The following is a 19,743-nucleotide window of genomic DNA, read 5'->3' on the forward strand; positions in this document are numbered from 1 at the left end:
TGCCACTCCTCATCTCACCCTTCGTGCTCAGGCACCATCTCAGGGTGGTCCGCAGCCGGGGCCTGAGCTGTGGGCCTTCAGAGCTGTGGTTCTCTCTGGTTGGAGCACCAGCTCTCCTGGCCGCTCGTCTGGCCAGTGCAAAGGGCCAGGCAGGCACCAGCGTCCTCCACCACCTTTCCTGTTCTCGAGTCTGTCCTTTGTCCCTCTGTGTTTCCACTGGTCCAGCTGCTGGCCGCAGAGCCTCTGCTGGTGGGCCGTCCACATTACTGCCTGACACCAGGCCTGCCCCATAGTACCCATGGCTGAGTGCACCAGGGAATGGCACCCATGCCAGGCTCGCCTCTCGTGGCAGAGGTCAGCATGGCAGTGTCACCTCCTCTTTGTCCCTGAGGACTGCAAGCTGGAACCAGACAGGCAGCCCAAGGTCAGGGAGGAGGGCAGCCTGTCCTCCACACTGTCCTCCCGGCTGAGATGATGGTGTGGCAGAGGCCAGGGGGTTGTTTTGAGGGTGTGGTTTCCTGACATCCAGATGGTGACCTGGGACTGCATGCCCAGTACATACCCCACATCAAACGGGGACCCCAGCCGGTGCCAGCTAAGCCAGGTGTCCCACTTTCTGAGAGAATCTGGGAGTCTTTCCTTGTGGAGTCTTCTTATTCTTTTTTTTTTTGTACTGGGAATTGAACTCAGGACCTCATGCCTGCCAGGCAGGCACTGTGCCACTGTACTAAATTCCTGGGCCTTCTGGTTCTTAAGTCTGAGTTTGAGCTTTTAAAATCCCACAATGGTTGGTAATGGAGATGCACCTTCAGGTTGGACTCTGTGTGAGCCCCCAACAGGAGACCTTTGGGTTACGGATAGTGCACCAAAAATTGAAGCAGGAGAGGGCGCCGTGGGGTGGTGGACTAAAGGATGGCGGATGGTCCAGGAAAGTGGTACCCTGTGCTCACGGCGGAGGGGAGTTGAGAGGACCTGAGCAGGCGTTAAAAGGAGGGTAGGGGTTTACCAGCTGGCTGGGGCAAGAGGTGGGGTCGAGGTGCCCAGCTAAAGGCCTGGCAGGTCAGCTGTTCCCTGTGACTTGCGTAAGGACTGGGAAGATGGAGGCAGCTGCACCTTGAATGCTGTAGGACAGGGCTGCCTGATCCCGAGAGTAACAGGAAGGGCCGTCTGGTCTTCAGAGAGGCAGCAGGATGCTTCCTGTAGAGTCTGGTCTTGTGCTGGGGGTGGCTAGAGACCGGCAATGGGGTACAGTGGGACTGTGGCCAGTTACATGTCCATGTCTGTCCAAGGTGTCCACTGTTGGCGGAGTGCTACCCTCTTTGATCAGAGCCTACATTGGAATTGCCTTTTTAAAACAGGACATTTCTTCAGTTTGAGTGTCGGGCTCAGTTTTGTAAGTATTGTTTGGCCCAAATTGAATATGTCTGTGGCTGGCTTTGGCTCCTGGCTGACGTTCTCTACCTTTGTCTTGAGTTTTGGGCTGCTGGAGTTGGAGTGGCCCTTGGCCAGTATGGGATCATGCTTGGTGTCATGCTAGGGCCATGGACAGGTCTGCAGCTGCCCTGGAGTCCCTTGCCAGGGACTGAGTCAGGTTGCCCTTGCCATGTTGGTATCACGAGTGCACTGGTGTTTCTGGAAGGACAGTTGAGGTGCAGGTTTGGAGTGACAGTGGCCTGGCCTCTAAAAGTGGTGTCTGAGCAGAGGAGGGACACCAGCCCATGCCCTCTAGCCCACTAGGGCTGCAGTCGAGGCCAGTGGGGCTGGGCAGGACTCTCGAGGGGAAAGCACTGCCCTTCTCTGGCTCCCCGCTGCTCCTCCTCTTCGGTCTGTTGTGTACTGAGAGTGTGAACCTCTCTCCTTTGCCTCTGCAGGCCGGTCTGATCCGGATGGAGGAGGAGGAGTTCTTCATCGAGCCCCTGGAGCAGGGGCTGGCGGCGCAGGAGGCTGAGCAGGGCCGAGTGCACGTCGTGTATCGGCGGCCGCCTACGCCCAAGGCCCCTCTTCCCGGAGCCCCGCAGGCCCTGGAGACAGGTAAGGCTGCTGCAGCCATCAGGCTGCATGGGAAACACTGGGTCCCTGATTCCCAGGGGAACATCCTGGGGGGCAGAGACACCCCTCCTCGGGCCCAATAATAGGCAGAGTGCAGCCCGGCCATGGCACAGTGGAGTGCTGGGGCTTGGGGCTGGCACCCCCATTCTGGGTGCACACAGGCAGGAAACAGCTTCGGCACCCAGTGCGTGCAGGCCTGGGGCCCTCACGAAAGAAGCAGAGGTTCTTCCTGAGGACCAACACATGTAGGAGGGCAGGGCCAGCCCAGCCCAGGCCTGCACCCCACACCCCTCCTGCTGCCTGTGTTGCCCCATGACAGTGCAGCCTGATTGAGGGCTCTTTCTAGATTCCCCATGGGATGAGCCCCAGAAAGACCCTGGGTTGCTGCCAGTGCCTGAGGAGCCTCTATACATTTGTGGGATTTTCTCTTAATTTCACATGAGCGTGTACTTTGGGCCCAGGAATGTGAAGGTAACTGCAGGTGACCAGGGTGATTGGCTTCTGCCTGTGTCCTCACCATGGTGTCCCAAACCTCCCTGCAGTCTCTGATTCCGGACTATGGTGAGGCCCAGGCCAGGGTCTGCTGTGGTCCTGCAACAGCCATTGTTCCCAGGGCCCAACTGTGTGGACGAGGCCACCTTACCCAGGCTGGAGCCCTCGGCCTCTTGCCCTGCTATCTGGCTGCTGAAGGCTGCTGTGGGTGGTGACAGCCCAGCAGTTGGCCCTGGGGCCCTCGCTCCCAGGAGTGAGCACTCCTGAGCCTTGCACCATGATTTACTGCCTCACACGCCTCCCGCAGAGCGGCCCTGGCTCATTAATTTAGATCTCCCGACTGACAGATCAATTGGGTGCAGCCTGGCAGGGCTCATTCTAATTTCAAGAGGCCGTGTCAAATAACTTTGCAAAGGAATTGTTCCGTCAGGTAGCCCAGCGCGCTGTGGAGCCGATCAATACTTCTGGCGGGCCCCGCTTGCCTGGTAATGAATCGTCGTCTTCTGTGGTTGCCAGCAGCGGGGCTGCTGGGCACAACCTGCTTGGCCTCAGCGCCTGCTGCCTCCCCTAACCTGGGGCTTTCTGTGTGTGTGCACATGTGTGACAGCCATGGTGGGCAAGAGTGAAAATGGGGCAGGGCCCGCCCTCAGACCTGGGCTCAGGCCCCCTCCCCAGCACAGCCCTTGCAAGCCTGGGCCTCCGACCTCTCCCTTCTCCCAGCTTTGGACGGGCTTGGAAATGCCTCCCTCTCAGGCAGCTCAGGGCCTGGCCATGTCACGCTTCAGGCTTGATACTCGTGCGTGGGCTGGCCCCTGCTGGAAGGTTCTGGGTGGCTCCAGCAGTGCAAGGCGGGGCCTGCAGCGTGGACCTGGCCAGGTGCCTGTGGCTGAGTCTCTGGCCTTGAATTCCACAGGGCTCTTATCTTCCTGAGCATGGCAGCCCTTCCCCCGTGGCCTCGTTGGCCTAACCTTACTTTCTGACTTCTGCTGGTGTTTTGGCATCTTCTGTTGGATCCTCTCCACCTCACAACCCTCGTCCACCTATCTTTAATGAGAAGTTGAAACAGAGAACACAGGAAAGGAATTTCAAACTCAGAAGAAGTCCAGAAACCACTGGCCTTAGAAAAGTCTGGGTGAGGCCAGCGGTCAGGTCGGGGTGAGGCTGAAGGGTGTGGTGGTGGGGCTGGTCGTGGGCCATGGCGGGAGGTGGCCTTGGCCACGGCTGAGCCTGAGACTCCTGTCCTGGCTGCATAGACCATCACTGACCGTCCAGGCTGTGGGTGTGGGTCCAGGCCTGGGGCCATGGTCGCAGGGCACAGGCTCAGGGTCTGCAGCTTAGACCTCTCTTTGACGTTCCTGCCCAGTGTCAGCCTGACTTGCGTGAGGGAGTTGGGTTTTCGGGGAGTTCACTTTCTCTGGGTGTGCCAAACTGTTCCCACACGGCCAGGGCTGAGGTCGGCTCATTCCCTGGCTGGCAGGGGTCCAGAAACAGTTTATGTTGGAGCTGGGCTGAGGGCCCAGGGTGACCTCAGACGGCTCAGCTCCCATCGGTCTCAGCCATCCGGGATCAAAGTGGCAGTCTGGTGATGCACAAAAGCCATGTTCTGTGGCCAGCAGAGCAGAGGACATGGGTTGCTGGGCACAGAGTCTGAGGGCCTCAGAGCAAATTGTGTGTGCACGTGCGTGTGTGCACATGGAGGGGAGGTACCATGTGTGTTAGTGTGCGTGCATGCAGAGGGGAGACGCTGTGGCTTGGGCATGGTTTATTCCCCAGGCGTTCTGTGCTGGAGCCCCGTTCCCCGGGGCCAGGGCGGTGGTGAAGCGGTGGAACCTGGGAGAGGTGCCATGGTCATGGGCTCTACCTCCACGAGTGGATCAGCTGTGGTTTTACGGAGCTGGTGGGACTCACAAGAGTGAGTCCGTCCTCATGAAAGCAGGCTGTGGGTTATAAAGCGGGAACGCCCTGTGTGTGTCTCCAGCACGAGGCCCTCGCCCTTGCTGCTGTGCGCCTGTGTCTGAGATGCTAGTGCTGTGCCATGTGGACCCATGAAACTCTCAACTGATAACGTACCATCCCTCAGGTATTTTGCTATACAGTGTGGAATGGACACAGACACGAGGAGACTGTGGGTTTTTTTCTATCGCAAATACCTGAGAAAGGCTGACTGCATACAGAGAAGAGCTGTGTTTAGTTTTGGGGGTTTGAATACTGAAAGTTCAGGATCAGACGACCACGCCCGTTGCTGCTGCCTCCCAGAAGGACAACAGCTGCTGGTGTCACTGTGGCAGGCACACGTGGAACTCGAGGTTGCATCTATGGATGCGAATCCGGATAATCCATCTCAGGATCCTTAATCTCATCTCTTCTGCCAGGTGCTTGTTTCCCACAGAGGGTGCCGGCCCCAGGTTATAGGAAGCAGAGTGTGTCTTCAAGGGTCCTGTGCAGCCAGTGGCAGGAACTGTCCTTCCTGGGGCGGCTGGCCACCTAGTGAATGGTGCACAGGTCTGTGAGGCCCCTGGGGGGCCGTGAGGGGGAGCACCAGCCTCAGTCTCGCCAGGCCCTGCCCGCTGGCCAGAAAGGATGAATCACCAGGGGCTGGGCTGATCCCAAGACTGTGTGTTGGAGAAGCCGGTCCCCACTGCTGGCCTTCTGGTCTGGCTGTTTCTTCCTTTGAGGGACCAGTTGAAATTCTGCAAAGCTGCCCAGGTCAAGTGCCAGGCATCTGCCGAGGGCCTCGCCATCTCAAGAGAGAGCTACAGGGTGCGGCCATCAGTACCTGTGAGGCTGGCAGCACAGAAAAGGGAAAATTAACTGCATCCACCCGTGGGTCTGGCTTTATTCTAAACATAGATGACAGAGAAAACATTTGTGTGAAAATGAGAACAGCAGCATGAATGAGGCCGCACGGAGTCCCCGGCCCTGGGCTCACCTCGGGCACCTGGCAGAGCAGAGGCCCCCTCTGAGGCAGAGCCCTTTGTTGGATCCCCCTGCCCTTGGCCTGGTAGAAATCGGTCTGGGGAAGCTCGGTATCTTACAGCCAGGAGAATTCAGATATCATAATTGTTACGTGAACCGCCCTGACGTGAAAGTGTGGCTTCCAGTTTGTGAAAAGTACCATCTGGAGCTGATGGAGCACGCACATATCTGTTGGCCTTGCTCTGAGACAAAGGGCAGAAGCAGCTCTGCCCTGCTCTAGGGTTGCCCTCTGGGGACCCCAACACACCTTGGGGTCGAGGAGGGGTGGGTGGTTCCCATCTGCAGGTTGCTGTGCCCTGGAGCCGAGCATACTGCCCCTACCTGAGGGAAGGGATGTCAGCCCCAAGCCAGTGACCTTGGCTGCCCCACGTGGCCTCAGAAGCACCAGTGCCAAGCCTCTGCCCGCTGCTGTCAGGCCCCGGTGTCCTCCCAAGGAGCCTCTGCCCTGTGGCTGCTGCCAGGGCCGCCTGCCGGGGAGGCGATCAGAGCAGCTGCTCCACGTGGCCGGTGCAGCTGGCAGCTGCTGTGAGCGTCTCCGCCCAGCGGCCACAGCCAGGCCCCGGCCCCTCCCAGCCCGCTCCTCACCCTGCCGAGTTGCCCTGAGCCTGATACAGGAGTCCTCCAGGCTGCTGGGGAGCTCGTGTGGACCTGCGGGGGGGAGCACTGAGGGCAGCACTGCCTGCTGCTGGGCTGTGTGAGGCCACAGCCTCGAATGACCTGGGCCCTGGACAGTGTCCTGTGGGCAGCGGGCAGCTATCAGAAGGGTGTGCAAGCACTGAGTGAGGGCTGTGTGCTCTGGCCAGCCAGCCTTGGTCGCAGGAGGCTGCAGGGAAAGGAGCCCTGTCCTGACCAGTGGCAGGCAGATACCAGGCCTCAGTGATGCAGCGGATTTGGGGTATGGGGGAGGGCTAACCAGAGCGGAATGGGAGGAGAGGCGAGAGGACGGGGCTTAGACAGGGCAATAGGAAGGTATTTCCCTGCAGCCACTGTCGTCTTAGCTACTATGGCCACAGTGATGGGTGCCACACACTTAGTAGCTTAGGCAGCATGGTTTGTTTCCCCCAGTTTCAGAGCCAGGAGTCCTTGGTGGTGTCTGGGGGCCTCTCAGGACATCCACAGGGTTGCCTCCTCCAGAGAGCATCCGATTCCTGGCCTTGCCCCACTCCCCGAGGCTGCCAACTGCCAGGCTCACAGTGCACCCTTTCGGGCCGCTCCCCTGGGGTCCCATGACCTCTTCTTCTCTAGCCAAGTGCCCTGCACCTTCCCCTGCTGAAAACATGTGGGATTGCTTGGGGTCCAGTCGGGTAACCGGGGCTGTCCCTGTTTCAGGGTCCCGAAGTGAGTCATGTCTGCTGTCTCCTTTGCCCACTCACGGGGTCTGGAGAGTGGGATGTGGATCCCCTGGGAGCCATGACTAGCAGTGGCCTGGCTCAGTGACAGGTTGGGTCCTGGGATAGGATGGACAGAGCTCAGACCTTGGCCCAGACTCACAGCCTGATCCTCGGGCCTGGCTGGCGTCCCCTCGAGGGGACTTCTCTGTGGGTCTCTAACCCAGGTGCTGCTGTCCCCGGCCTGCCCTGGTGACCCTGGGCTCCCTGCCGCGCTGGCTCTGTGCCCTGCCAAGCCACCCTGCAGCAGCTGCTATAGCCGGCCCACCGTGCTCCTCCTCCTGGTTTCCGCCACACTGCGCCTGTAGCCGGGCCCGAGGAACTGGGAGAAGCACTGATTGTGAAACCGGAGCCGGCTGGCTCAGCGCCCGGAGGCGTTTCCCAGCCTAGCGCATCCTGGCAGGGGCCACTGTGCTCCTGTCGTGCAGCCTCCGGATGGCTGTGGAGATGCCAGGGTGCTGACGTGGCCCCGCGCGGGGAAGGGTGGGCGGGGGTTGGCGCTGGGAAAGTCGGAGCTGCACATTCTCAGAGGCACAGAGGTGTCTGGGGTCAGACTTGTGGAGAACACTGGGCTGTGCAAGCCAGAGGGGCCCGGCTCCCCGGCCTGGCCTGCGTAGCCCCCCTAAGTCTGGAATCTACAGCTGGGGAGCCCCACACACAGGCAGCTCCTGGAGCCGTGCTTGCAGCCAGGCTTAGGCTTGGGGCTCACCTCATTCAGGGGGAGACAGAATGAGGTGTCACTGTGTGTCCACTGCAGTCTGTGACTGGTCTGTCCCAACTACTGCTGGCAGGCTCCCAGTGTCAGTCCAGCGTGGTTTGGCTGCCCCGTCAGGCCTGCCGCCCCATCTCTGCCTCTGGGATCTGCGTTGGGTGGGACAACAGGAAAGCAGCCCCAAGAGTTCTGGGTGGTTGGTGGCAGTCTCGGTTCCTGCCTGGCCATGGTCCCAGCTGAGGTGTAGGGAGCCAAGCTCCTGAGGCTGTGCCTCGGAGGGGCTTCCGTGCCGTGCAGGGCTGGTGTGTATGTGGCTTGAGTGCCCCCACCCTAGTGGCTCCACTGCTGACTGTGGGGCCCTGGACCACGTCCCCAACCCTCTCAGACTCAGTTTCCCTGTCTCTAAATGGGTACAGCATTCCAGGCACTGTTGGAGTTGGCGCACCCTTCCTCCCCTAGCGTGGAGCCTGCTCCTGGCTGCAGGGCTGCGCCACTGTGATCCCAGGGGTGTTTGTGTCGGTTCCGGTCTCCCGCCCCCTCTCTGCTCACAGCCACAATAGATGGACGCTTTTCTCTTTCCCTGGCATCTGTGTTTCGAGGGACCCCCGAAGAGCTCTTCTGGTGGTGACATAATCACGGCTGCTTCCAGACAGCGCACAGCTGGTCAGCGGTCGGCCGCAGGTGTGTCTGGAACTTAATGAGCAGCAGTAGCGCTGGCCGCTGCTTTGGCGGGGCCCCCGCAGGCCTGCTCCTTGCGTGTCCCCAGCCCAGGGGACGCCAGCTCCTGGGGGGATGCTGTCTCCGGACAACTGTGCACATCTGCACACATCTGGGGCATTTGTGCTTCCGGCTTACAAGCCCGCCCGCCTGCAGGGGACAGGACCCCTCAGGGCTGGGTGGGCTCCCCTCACAAGACCAGGTGTTCTGTGTGGTGCGGGACCTGGATGGGGGCTGCAGCGAGAGCTCTTCCCCACTAGTGGTGTGGACAGGCCCGGCTCACACCCTGGCTGTGGAGTCCTCTCTGCCAGCTCGTACCAGCAGAGCCCTCCGGCCACAGGCCCCATTTCCTCTCGGAATTCTCGGCAGAATGGCAGACACCTTTAGCCAGCTCCAGGCTGAAGTGTTTTCTATAAAAATTTCCAATTTTCCTTGACCCATTTCTCTTTGAAATTAATCCCAAGCAGTGCTGTACACTTGGCCCTGGAGGAACTCTAGCCGGAAAAGTTCACGCAATTAGGTGGAAACGCTGGTGTCTGGCTCTCGCCTCCTCCCACCACGGGCGTCTTTGTCTCTCTGTTAGTCTCATCCTCTGTCTTGAACCCGAGCTGGGGCAGCCCAGAGACACGGAAGGGGAGGAGCATGGAGTCTGTCCCAGACCCAGCCTCGGGAGGTCATAGCAGCCCGGGGGCTATGGGCCGTGCGCCCCCTGCCTGACACATGCCGCCATTCAGCTCAGCTCCGCTGTCTCCTCCAGGCAGCTTTGACCTCAAGACACCCCACACCCTGCACGCCTCTGCCCGTGGCATCTCCCCTCCTGTGTCAGCTCAGGGAGAGCAGGGCTTCCTCTGGCTCCACCGCTGCTGCCTGTCATGCAGCTGTGGGATGTGGGCTGCATTCTTGAGTTGGGGACGCCTCTGCCAGAGCTCCTGACTTGGCCCTTTGGCCAGGACTTGGTTGTGGGGTGCTATGATTTGGATAAGTGCCCTGAAGACTACATTAAAGGGTTCATCTCCAGCCTGTGGTGCTTTGGGAAGTGGTGGGACCTTTAAGAGTTGGGCCTAGTGGGAAGAAGTGAGGTCACTCGGGGTGTGGCCTCAAAGGGACTATTGGGGCCCCACCCCTTCTTCTTCCTGTCTTTCACTTCCTGGTCTCCATGGCCTGAGCAGGCCTCCTCTGTCATGTGTTCCCACCATGGTGTTCTGGGCCATCACAGGTGCAAAGAAACAGACTGTGCCACTGTGGGCAGAAAACCCTGAAACCATGATTAACAATAAACCTTTCTTCCTTTTAAGTTCACTGTGGTCAGGTATTTTGTCATAGTAACAGAAAGGTAATCAATATAGGGTAAAGCTTCAGGAAACGTGCAGCCTGAGGGTACACACCTTGATGCACACCTGTGCACACTCAGCTTCGGGTTTGTGAGATGGAACAGAATTTGCAAATAGCTGGACCAGGACCTGGTGGGGCACATGGCCTGGGAGCTTGGCTTGTGCGGAGGGGAAAAGCTGAGCTGGGAAGGGCCAAGTGCTTGGGTGTCATGTAGGGCTCAGTGATACCTCACACAACCCTGCTCTGAGATCTCAGGAGGGATAATAGCAAAACAGCTGCAGCTCTCAGGAAGGGCTCTGCTGCACTGAAAGACCCCTCAGCACTGCCATTCTCATTCGTCCATTTAGTCTGCATTCTCACTGAGTGTGCACTGTGTGGGCGTCCTGGGATGCAGCAGTGGACCAGTCAGAGGGAGCCCCTCTCCCGAGCTCCGGGCAGCAGGGGGACACGGTGAGCAGGGGAAGTCCCATCCTCACAGGTGGATGGGGACCAGGGCAGCAGGAGAGCGGACTCTGGTTCAGCTGGAAGGGGCGACCAGTGCCGGGAAGCGTATTCAGGCGGAGTGAGCAGCAGGTGCAGAAGCCCTGAGGCTGGGTTATCTCCACGGGCCCCTGTGGAGAAGCCGAAGAGGCCCTGTGCCTCCGTCCTGCTGCTACGCCCTCCCACTGTCCGTGCCACGCTGGCTGGAAAAAGCCATTTTCCGGAGAGAAGATGTGGATGGTGGGCTCCTGGCGGAGGTGAGGCGGGGCTCCACCTGGGTTTGCCGCAGCTGCTCCTGCCCTGGGGGTCGGAGGCCTTGCCCTTTCAGGCTCCTGGGAATAGTGCGGAGCTAGGGTCTGGGGGATGTGCATGCATCTTCCCAGCCTGCCGCTGGGTGGAGTGTGTGCAGGACAGGCCACATGCTCGCTGTCCGTGCCTGTGATGACAGATGCCTACTACACAGTGGCTGCGTGCTCCTCGCCCCCAGTGCCACCTCTCTTGGAATCTGGGCTTGGGGACACGCAGGCAGCTGGCCTTGGGCTCCGTTCCTGTGCACCCTGCAGCCCTGGCTCTGAGCAGTGCTTGCTGAATGACAGAGAAATGTGGAACCCGAACACTGAAGGAGCACGACGCTCGGCAGAGCCAGGCCAGTTCCCACTGACACCCCGGTTTCCCACATCCTTGCCGCACAGGGCCTCGGCCGTAAAATAGTGCACTCACCCAGTGCCACTTTTTCGCTTTAATCTGTGGCTCTCAGTGGCCGAGGAGGAAGAATGCTCCACTCTGTGGGTGAAGACTGTACGGGTCTCCTCCAGGTTAGATTCTTCTGCCGGGTTAGTTCTCTCCTGGGGTCCTACCCTGGAGATGGGGCTGAGCCGTTTGTCTGTGTTGGACACTGACTTCCTGTCATATCTGATACACGCTGCCCCAGCTGCAGGCCCTTTTCCTTTCCAGCTTTGTCAGCGTGCACTGCACAAAGCCCACTTTTCTGTGGCCCACTTTTCTGATATGGATTGAAAACTGGTGCTCAACTTAACACCAGCTGAATTAAATCAGCATGGTGCTGAGTGTAGATGGCCCACCTGGGGAAAGTTGCCAGCATAAATAGAGACGCGGAGAAGAAGAGCTAGGCGTGTGGGTTTCTCTGAGTGTTGCTGTTTGAGCTGCTGGAGGAGCTTGTCGTGACTAGCTTCCCCAGTGTCTGACCACTGTCATCGGAGGAGCTTGGGACCTTGTTGGTGAGAGTGGCTGTGGTTCACTTTGGGGGAGCTCTGGTCCTTACATCGAGCATTGCTTCCTGGCTCTGGAGGGGAAGGTGTGTGCTGTTTAATCTCCAGGACACATTCCTGGTGCTGGCTTCCTGGCACGTACTCAACTGTTCTTATCGTCGGAGGAGCCTGGGTCCTCTGTGTCGCTGAGGATGGCTGTGGTGCTTTTCAGGACAGCCCTGGTCTTTGTCGTGAGTATGACTTCTCGGCTGCAGTGTAGAGCCCTCAACCTACCAGCACAGCTCCTTCACCCCGCTGGCATGGACTTTCTAGCTTCCACTGCTGATCTTTGGGCCTTCCTGGTGCAGATCCATAAAACAGACTGGCATGAGTTCTCGTGGGCTCTGGATCTCCACGTGGAGTCGTGGGAGGCATTGTCATGGGCTCTAGGTTTTCATCTGGACTCACGCAGGACATTGCTGTGGGATCCAGGCCCTTGGCTGAATATTCTATGTCTTTAGTGTTGTGGACACATTTCCTGTACTTTTTTGTGTTTAATTCTGGGTGACTATCATAAGTAATATTATAAATTCTGTGCCCTGATTCTAATTGTTCTCAGCACAACCCCTGACTACAACACCCCTCAGCACTCGAGCAGTGGCTCCTGGATGAGCGCATTTATTAAGAGCTTGCATGAGGGTCATTTAAATCTGTGCCGCAGCTGTGAAGCAGCTGGGGACACTGAGGCCCATTAAAACTGTCTTGTGTGAGAGCAGTGGGGGAGGAGGACAAGAGGAACTACAGCTCAGCTCCACTGGTGCCATGGCACGTGTCCCACAGATCCTCATGATGAACCCTCGGGGTTGCTTGGTGCCACTGCTGTGCCCACTTCGCTGATAGTAAACAGAGGAAGCCAGGCTGCTGGATTCTTGTATGGGGCCAGGAGGAACAGGCCTACAGCTCAGGGCTGCTGATTTCTGTGTCTCAGACCCGCCTCATGGTCAGCCGTCCTTGGGACACTTCTGAGTGCCAGGGCCAGGAGCTCCACAGAGAACACAGAGGCCGAAGCCCAGCAAGGGCATGTGAGTCCTCAGGCCGCTCTGCAGCGTAACTCGGGGAGGAGCTTCTGTCTGCAGCGGAGTGTGGGGTGGGGCGCCTGGCACCCAGTGGGCACCTAAATATTCGTGAAAACAGAGAATGAACGCAGCTCCTAGAAAGCCTGGCCCCGCGTCCCTCATTCCTGAGCAGCAGGGGTTTCTGCAGACGGCAGTGGCTACTTTTGCTGTGCCGCTCTTGCGGTGATGACGGGACGCACAGTGACGGTACTCCTGGCTGCAGTGTCTCAGGCTTGTGGAGGTGGGAGGCTGCTGGACTGCAGGACATCAGGGGCTCGGGGGCCTTTGCTGGTCCCATCTCCTTGCTTCTGACCAAGGCTGGCTTCAGGAGTGTGTGACCTGCCAGCTGTCACCATCCTGGAGCATGGGGTGAATGTGGGGTGCATGGAACCCAGGGCCTTGAATGTATTATGCAAGCGCTCCACCCTGGGCCCCCCAGCCCCTCCATCTTGGAATTCTTAATCACTCTGTGCACAGGAGCCTTGGGTTTTTATTTTGCACCAGACCCTGTGTATTGGTGGCCGATTCTGCCATCACCCTCTGGTCCATGGCTCTGCTCCCTGCCCCGACCCAGGCTTCCTGGAGCTCAGATTAAAGACCCCTGGTGAGCATTGCAAAGTGGCCTCTGTCTTCCTTCCAGACCCAAGAGCCCAGTTTCTTGGGAACTGTTGGACGTTTATTTTGGAACGTCTGCTGCAAGCCTCAGAGAACTGGTGGCTGGTGGGTGAGGCCAGGCCGGGCATGTCAGAGACACGCGCCTTTAGGTACCTGAGGACAGCAGTGCTGTGGGCCGTACTGTGGCCTCAGCCTGCTCTGTCTGGGGCTACTGTCAAGCAGCAGGGGGCTAAGCTGTGCCCGCTGCTCTTAGCATGCTCCAGCCACTGTTCCCAGCCCATTGTCTTTGGACATAAAGCGTCCTGTGGGAGCCAAGTTACTTGTTGAATTGGTCATTCAACCCATTGGACAGATATTTATGGAGATGCACAGTGGGGCCTGGTGCTGGCTCAGGTCCTACGTCCCTAAGGGGTGCAGATGGAGCCCAGGCATCAGGTGGCTTCTGGTGATACCCGCACAATTAGAAAAATTGGCGAGCAGTGCCGTGAAGTCACCATGCCGTAACTGGGTGTTGGGGCTGAGGTCATGGTGTAGACTCACTGGGGTGAAAAGAGACTGGGGGCCACAGATGGGCAGTCCTGAGGGAGGAGCCAGGTCCTGTGAAGGGACAGAGGGAGGGCTGGAGAGGCCCCTGTGGCAGATGGCAGCAGGGGTGCTGAGCCCTGGCTCTACGTGGCATGGCTTGGCGTCCCTGGGGAGGGCAAGTGGGGAGAAGGCGGGGAGCCGGATAGGGACTATGGCCCGATCAGAGGGGCCAAGAGGGGATGGAGAGGAGAGGCCATGGTCAGCAATGTGGAGCTGTGGCGTGAGAGGGTGCTGGGGCCCATTAGACCACCCCTGCCGTGGCTACAGGTAGCGTTTGCCTCATCCAGAATCACCTGAGACCAGGGAGAAGCCAGCACTGCCTGTCCCCTCCGCACTTCCAGAGCTCAGTGTGTCTCCTGTGGCTGTCACCTTTGCCAGAACACAGTCCCGGGAGGGCACTGAAGCTTTCTCTGGAGCTCCCGTCCGACTCCCTGTGGACACACCTGCATGCGCTTGCAGGTGGGGCTGCTGCAGGGCTGATGCAGGGCCTGGATTTGGGAACCCGGGCACTCGGCAAACAGTGGCATTAGGAGGACACAGTGCCGGGATGGGTCAGGCCACTGAGGACAGATGATTCCAAGAGGGCAAGGGACCAGGGGCCACCCCAAGAGCCCCTCACCTTGGGCACAAACACTTCCATGGTCTGTGGGGAGCAGGATCCCGTGCACTGGGCTGACCGGAAGCGCCGTATGTGTTGTTCAGGTTGGGGGCTCAGGTTAGGAACAAGGGGAGCGACGGGCTGCTCAGCTCTGAACCCCTACTCCAGAGCCGTCATGGGCTGGAGTGCCTACAAGAGATGAGGGACACCTGAGCCACAGCACCCAGCTTCGAGGGATGGGAGCATGTGTGCCATGACCTTGCCAAGAGCCTGGGGCTTGGGCATCCACGGAGGCCGAGGCTGTGCATGGACCCCGGTGGGAGCAGATGGCAGCTCGCAGGTGGAATGGGCTGGGTGGGCCGGACATGGGGCTGGCCGGCAGCTGGAGGGCCTCTGAGGTTACAGGAGAAGCCGGAAATCACGACTTTATGTAAAAGCGCTTCATTTTTAAATGTTGGCAGCTAATGTAGCATTTCTGAAAACTGTCTGAGCCAAGCGGCTCCCAGGTGGGTGGCGGTGGGAACCGACCAGGGCTGTTATGTGGTGGCTTCAATGCTGGGGACCTCCGCCCACGCCCACAGTGCTCAGGCCCTCTCAGATGTGGCTGGGGCTGCCTCTCACTTGAAATGTACTTCAGAGGAATTTTTATTTTCCTTTCGGGAATGTCAAGAGAGAACTTTCCAGTGGTTCTGTCTCTGTGAAGAGAAATCTGTGGTCGGCCTGTTTTTCTTGGGGGCCGGTGAGGAAAGCCATCTGCAGGGCGTTAATGGGAAGAGCGATGGGGTGGGGTGGGGAGGCGCTGTCCAGGCTGGACAGAACCCTGGATGGGGCTGGGTAGCTGGAGCAAGGCTGCCCGGCTCCCGGGAATGGCCCCCTGCCCTGGGCAGCCCTGAAGGAGCCGCCCCACACTGGCCAGGCCCCACGGAGCTGGGTGCGAGAGTTCCGGTTGGTTGGTCCCTGCCCGAAAGGACTGAGGTTTGCTTTTCCCAGGCTCCTTGTGGTGGGTCTGCCTGCCGGGACTCTGTCCAGACCCTGTGGCCTGGGAGCAATGGCCAATTGTAGACCCAGGAGATTCCACCCCTTCTCCGCTTGTGTCCAGGAGGTCAGACAGTGGGGCACTTTTGTTCTGGGAAAAATTCTGGGAGCAGCTTATGTTCTTGGCCTTCATTAGCAAAACTGGGCTCAGATTTGTCCAGCACTTGGGCCAGGAAGGAGCCCTGGGTCTTTGCATACCCAGAAACCTCGGGCTACTGCAGAGCTCCTGCTGTGTGGGCCCTTGGTGACGTGGACTGTGGGGAAAGGCCCGAGGTGCCCTTTCCTGGTGTCCTAAGTGGCAGGACATTGTGAGTGCTCCCCAAAGGCTGTGGCGGGTGGTGGTGGGCCCTGCTCTGGCCTGGCCTCAGTGTCTTCATTTGTAAAGCTGGGGTGTTAAACCAAAGCCAGGCCAGAGGTGAATCCCTGTATCAACACTCCCTAACTTGTTCACTGAATGTGTACTTAAAAATCAGGCGGTTTCATTAAAATCTCAATTTTCAGTTTCTGTGGCGATCAGAGGTGAGGCAGCTGTGGGCCTGGCCTGCAGGCAGTGCTCAGCTGTGGACCTCCTCGGCTGGAGGAACATGGCTCTGTACCCCCAGTAAATGGGCTGTCCGGGTCTTTCCGCCCGCTCCCTCTGTGTGGTGGGGTTTGAGAGTCCCGGACAGAGGCTGCCTCTGCTTGGGAGTTACCTCTGCTCGCGCTCTGTCTCTGCGTCTGCCTCTCACGTCTATCCACTTGCCTGAGTGTGCACATGCTGGTTCACATAGCAGGCAGTGTCTCCATCCACACAGAAAATGCTGGAATGAACCACACTGCCCTGGGGAGCTTCCAGGAGACTTGTGTCTACCTGTTTCTGGACAGCTCCCCCTCTCCTGGCCTCAGTGGAGGTCTCAGGCTCTTAGAGCTTCACAGGCCGCCCTGACACTATGGTCCCTGTGGGACAGTCCCAGGACCCTTCTCCATTGAGTGTTTGTGGTTCAAGAGGCACATCATGAGCCTGGACCACGTGGGACCTGAGCCATGGTTCCCGCTGGCTGCTGGGCCCTCTTCAAGGGTAGGAGGTGCTGTGTGCCTGCCTGAGGGGACCCAAGGCACAGTGAAGGGGTCTTGGCAAGAAAGTGGCCAGGGCCCTGTGGCTGTAGCAGACCTCCAGGCCCATCAGAGAGGCTGATGGGATGGCAACCCATTCAGGGGCTGTGCGGAGGGGCTCAGTAGGCCTTGGTGGTCTGGTGGGGTGGACTGTGCCATGCACACCACGGCTGCCCAGACTCCTCCTATTCCTGTGGATGGAGATGTCATGGGGGTAGAGGCAAAGCCCTGGCCTCCATCCAGTCAGTATTTGTACCAGTGTGTCTCCAGCAATGGCTGAGGGCCGGCTGGAGGAACATGGTGACTTTCCCACGTGCTGTCCTCTGAAGCCAGCCCTGTGGTCTAGGGAGATGACCTGCTGGAAGCTTTGCCGGCCCACTCTGACCCTGGCCCTGCTGGGAGAAGCTGAGCCGTAGGAAGCTCTGAACTCATGGGTGGAGAGAAGATGGGTAAAACTGCTGTCGCTCACAGTCCAGACCCTCCCCAGTGGTTTTCCCCAGGACGCCCATGTGCTATGGTGTCAGATCAGGTGCTCCAAGTTACGCAGCTCTAAGCCCTAGTTCTGAGCCTTGAGCAGGGCTTTGCACCCTTATTAGGCTCTGCAGGCGGCCTACCTTGCCTCTCTGAGTTGCTGTGGATTCCAAATTCAGGGAGAGATGAACCCGTGGTCCTGGCTGCATGGAAGCTGAATTTAAGTTTGACTTCTGCCCCATCTCTTCCTGAAGGCTCTTTTTTCCTGTCTTGGCCTTGGTGTTGCTAATCCTTGGCAGTGGGTCCACAGACACAAGAAGTTGTTTTCAGCTCCTCTTTCACCCTCCAGAATGGATTGCTGTCCAGCCTGATCGGAGTCAAACAGTGCTGCTACAGCGTCTGACTTTGTTATAGGTTGCAGTGCCGTGGATGTGAAGAATTCAATTTCCAGTGTCGGAGTTAATCTACCTGTCAGTCCATCCGTTTGTCACCAGTCACTCCGTACCCCCGGGGACTGGAAGCCACACATCTGCTGTCTCTGCAATCTACCTCTTGTGGGGATTTCTCCTAAATGCAGTCTGCCTTTATACCCTGGTCCTTTGAAAGACATCGTCTTGCTAAGCGCAGGTTCCCCTATGTGGCTGTGCGGGGTGGTTCTCTCCCACTGTGCCCAGGCTGGCTCAGTCCTGGCCCTCCCTGGGTCGCAGTGGGCCTGCAGGAGCCCTCCTTCTACCTTCCTTGTGTGTCTGGCTCTGCCAAGCAGCTGCCACAGTGTGTTCCCAGAGCCACATACCCAAGCCACCGCCCAAGCTGCTGTCTAACCTTTGGGGGCCACTCTTCACCCTCCTGCACAGGCAGTGCGCCAGCTCCCTGGCTCCTTCTGACGACTTAGTGCTGTGATCACTTATCCCTTAGCTCCAGCCAGGTTCCTTCCTGAAGCTGGAGATGAGGGGACTTCATTCCTGTCCCCGGAAGACCTTTCCTCTGAGGTCAGGTCAGCTTCTTAGGCTGATCTTCAGAACTCCCATCGAGGGGCTCCTGGAGCATCAGAGGCCCATGACGTGAATGTAAACCAAGGACTCCAGCTCTGCAAATGAGTGCTCGGGCGGCAGGGTGTCCCTGCTGGGTTCTGGGCTCAGGACGCTTCCCGTGGGCCTGCCCATCGCCCGATAGAAATGGGGCCAGGTTTGAGATATGTCGGGCTCCTGTGTCTCTGGAGAACGGGGGCTGCACACCACACGCCCTCCTCACAGTGGGAACATGGACCTGGGAGCCCTGGAGTTGTAAGGTGTAGGAAATGGGGAAGGCTGGAAAAACATCTTATCGCCTCCCTCTACCTAAGGGGTGACTTTCTCCCAGTTCCGGAAATGAGTTTGGTGTGGACATTGATGTGACATCTGTACCTGCCCAAGGCAGCGTGTTTGCAGGGTCTCTGATTCCCCACTAACTGGGAAGTGTGGGACCCCGTGGCACTGATTTCTACTCCCCTCCAAAAACCCCAGATGTACCCCAGCTTCAGGCTGGCATGGGTGTGCCATGGGTATACAGAGGTATGCATGTGTGCCCAGGCTGCAGTCAACACAGCTGTGAGAGGATATATTCCAGAAAAAAGTGGTCATTTTTTAAAATAAAAGTTACTTAAAAAAATAAAGGAAACAGAAAAGCCAAGATAAGTTGAAATCATAGAATAAGAGGAAAAATGAGGTCCAAAGATATCAGTAATCCCAGTAGATGAAAATAAATTAAGCCCATCAAATCAAAGAGAGGTTATTGTATTAGATAAACAAGATGAAGCCAGAATCCCAAATCCAGCAATATTTGATCACCAGAGATATAAATAAAGTGAGAAGACTAGAAAAGGTTACAAGTGGTAGTACGGAGACAGAAATGCCAGGCAGCCAAGGCGGGCTGGCGTCGTCATATGAATCTCAGCCTCAAGACCAGAGGTGTGGCCAGGGGAGGGTAGGTCACTATTTAATGAGAAAAGGTTCATTTCCCCGGGTGGTACAGGAGTTCTAAAGATAGCTCATTTAATAAGACAGCTTCCGTATACTGGATGTGAGCTTTGTCTGAAATACAGAAACCTGTCATCTGGGGAAGATTGCAGCTAGTTTTTTCTGATGAGTGTTGGATTAAGCAGATAAAAAATCAGCAAAGAGGAGGAAGATCTGAACAATGCAATGACAAGCTTAATTCAATGGACAGAGATAAATTTTGCATCTGATAAATATTCATTTTTCTCAGGCACACATGCAATACTTACAGGTATCTCTCAACTAAGTGAAAATTTCATGAAAATTCAAAGAATACTTATGATGCAGATCTTGTTTCCTGACTGTCATGATTTGAAGTTAGAAATTAATAACCTCCCCAAAGTTTTTTAAAAACATTATTTGGAAATTACAAGCAAACTTCTTAAATAATTTATGGATGAAAGAATTAATGATGAGGGCTGAGGATTTAGCTCAGGGGCTCAAGCTCTTGTATGGTAAGTGCAAGGTGCTGAGTTCAATTCCTGGTACCAAAAAAAAAACAAAAAGGAGTTAATGATGAAACTTTAAAAATACTTACAACTCAATTATAATTAAACACACCAAATATCAAAACTTGGATGGACTTTTATATGAGAAATGAAAGTCTACAAATTAAGGCAATCAATTTCCAGTGCAGGAACTTGGACATACAAATAGGATCAGAAATCATGAAAACTTCTCTGTTCTGACAGTTGTTGTTAGGGGGATGTGGGTCAATGTTGCCAGATCTTTGGTTTTTCAAAAGAAATCAGAAATACATAATTCTACAAGGAACTGAAGAATTTGAAATCTCTGACTGGTCTGTAGGAGACACTGTGAAGGCTGTTTGGCCTGTGCTTCTTTGT

The 19,743-nt window shown here is 57.2% G+C and overlaps 1 protein-coding gene across 4 annotated transcripts in view; it reads left to right on the forward strand.

Moving 5' to 3' along the window:
• The window catches only part of Adamts2 (ADAM metallopeptidase with thrombospondin type 1 motif 2), a 187,995-nt gene that overhangs the window by 70,609 nt on the left and 97,643 nt on the right, over positions 1–19,743 (forward strand). For all 4 annotated transcript variants that reach the window (XM_063230484.1, XM_063230483.1, XM_063230485.1 and 1 more), the window contains one exon: positions 1,872–2,031. In XM_063230484.1, the coding sequence (XP_063086554.1) occupies positions 1,872–2,031 (160 nt within the window). The remainder of the gene's footprint in view (positions 1–1,871; positions 2,032–19,743) is intronic.

Source organism: Cavia porcellus, unplaced genomic scaffold (assembly GCF_034190915.1).
Source record: "Cavia porcellus strain 051 isolate PalLab524CR breed Dunkin Hartley unplaced genomic scaffold, mCavPor4.1 scaffold_19, whole genome shotgun sequence".
Classification (NCBI taxonomy): Eukaryota; Metazoa; Chordata; class Mammalia; order Rodentia; family Caviidae; genus Cavia; species Cavia porcellus.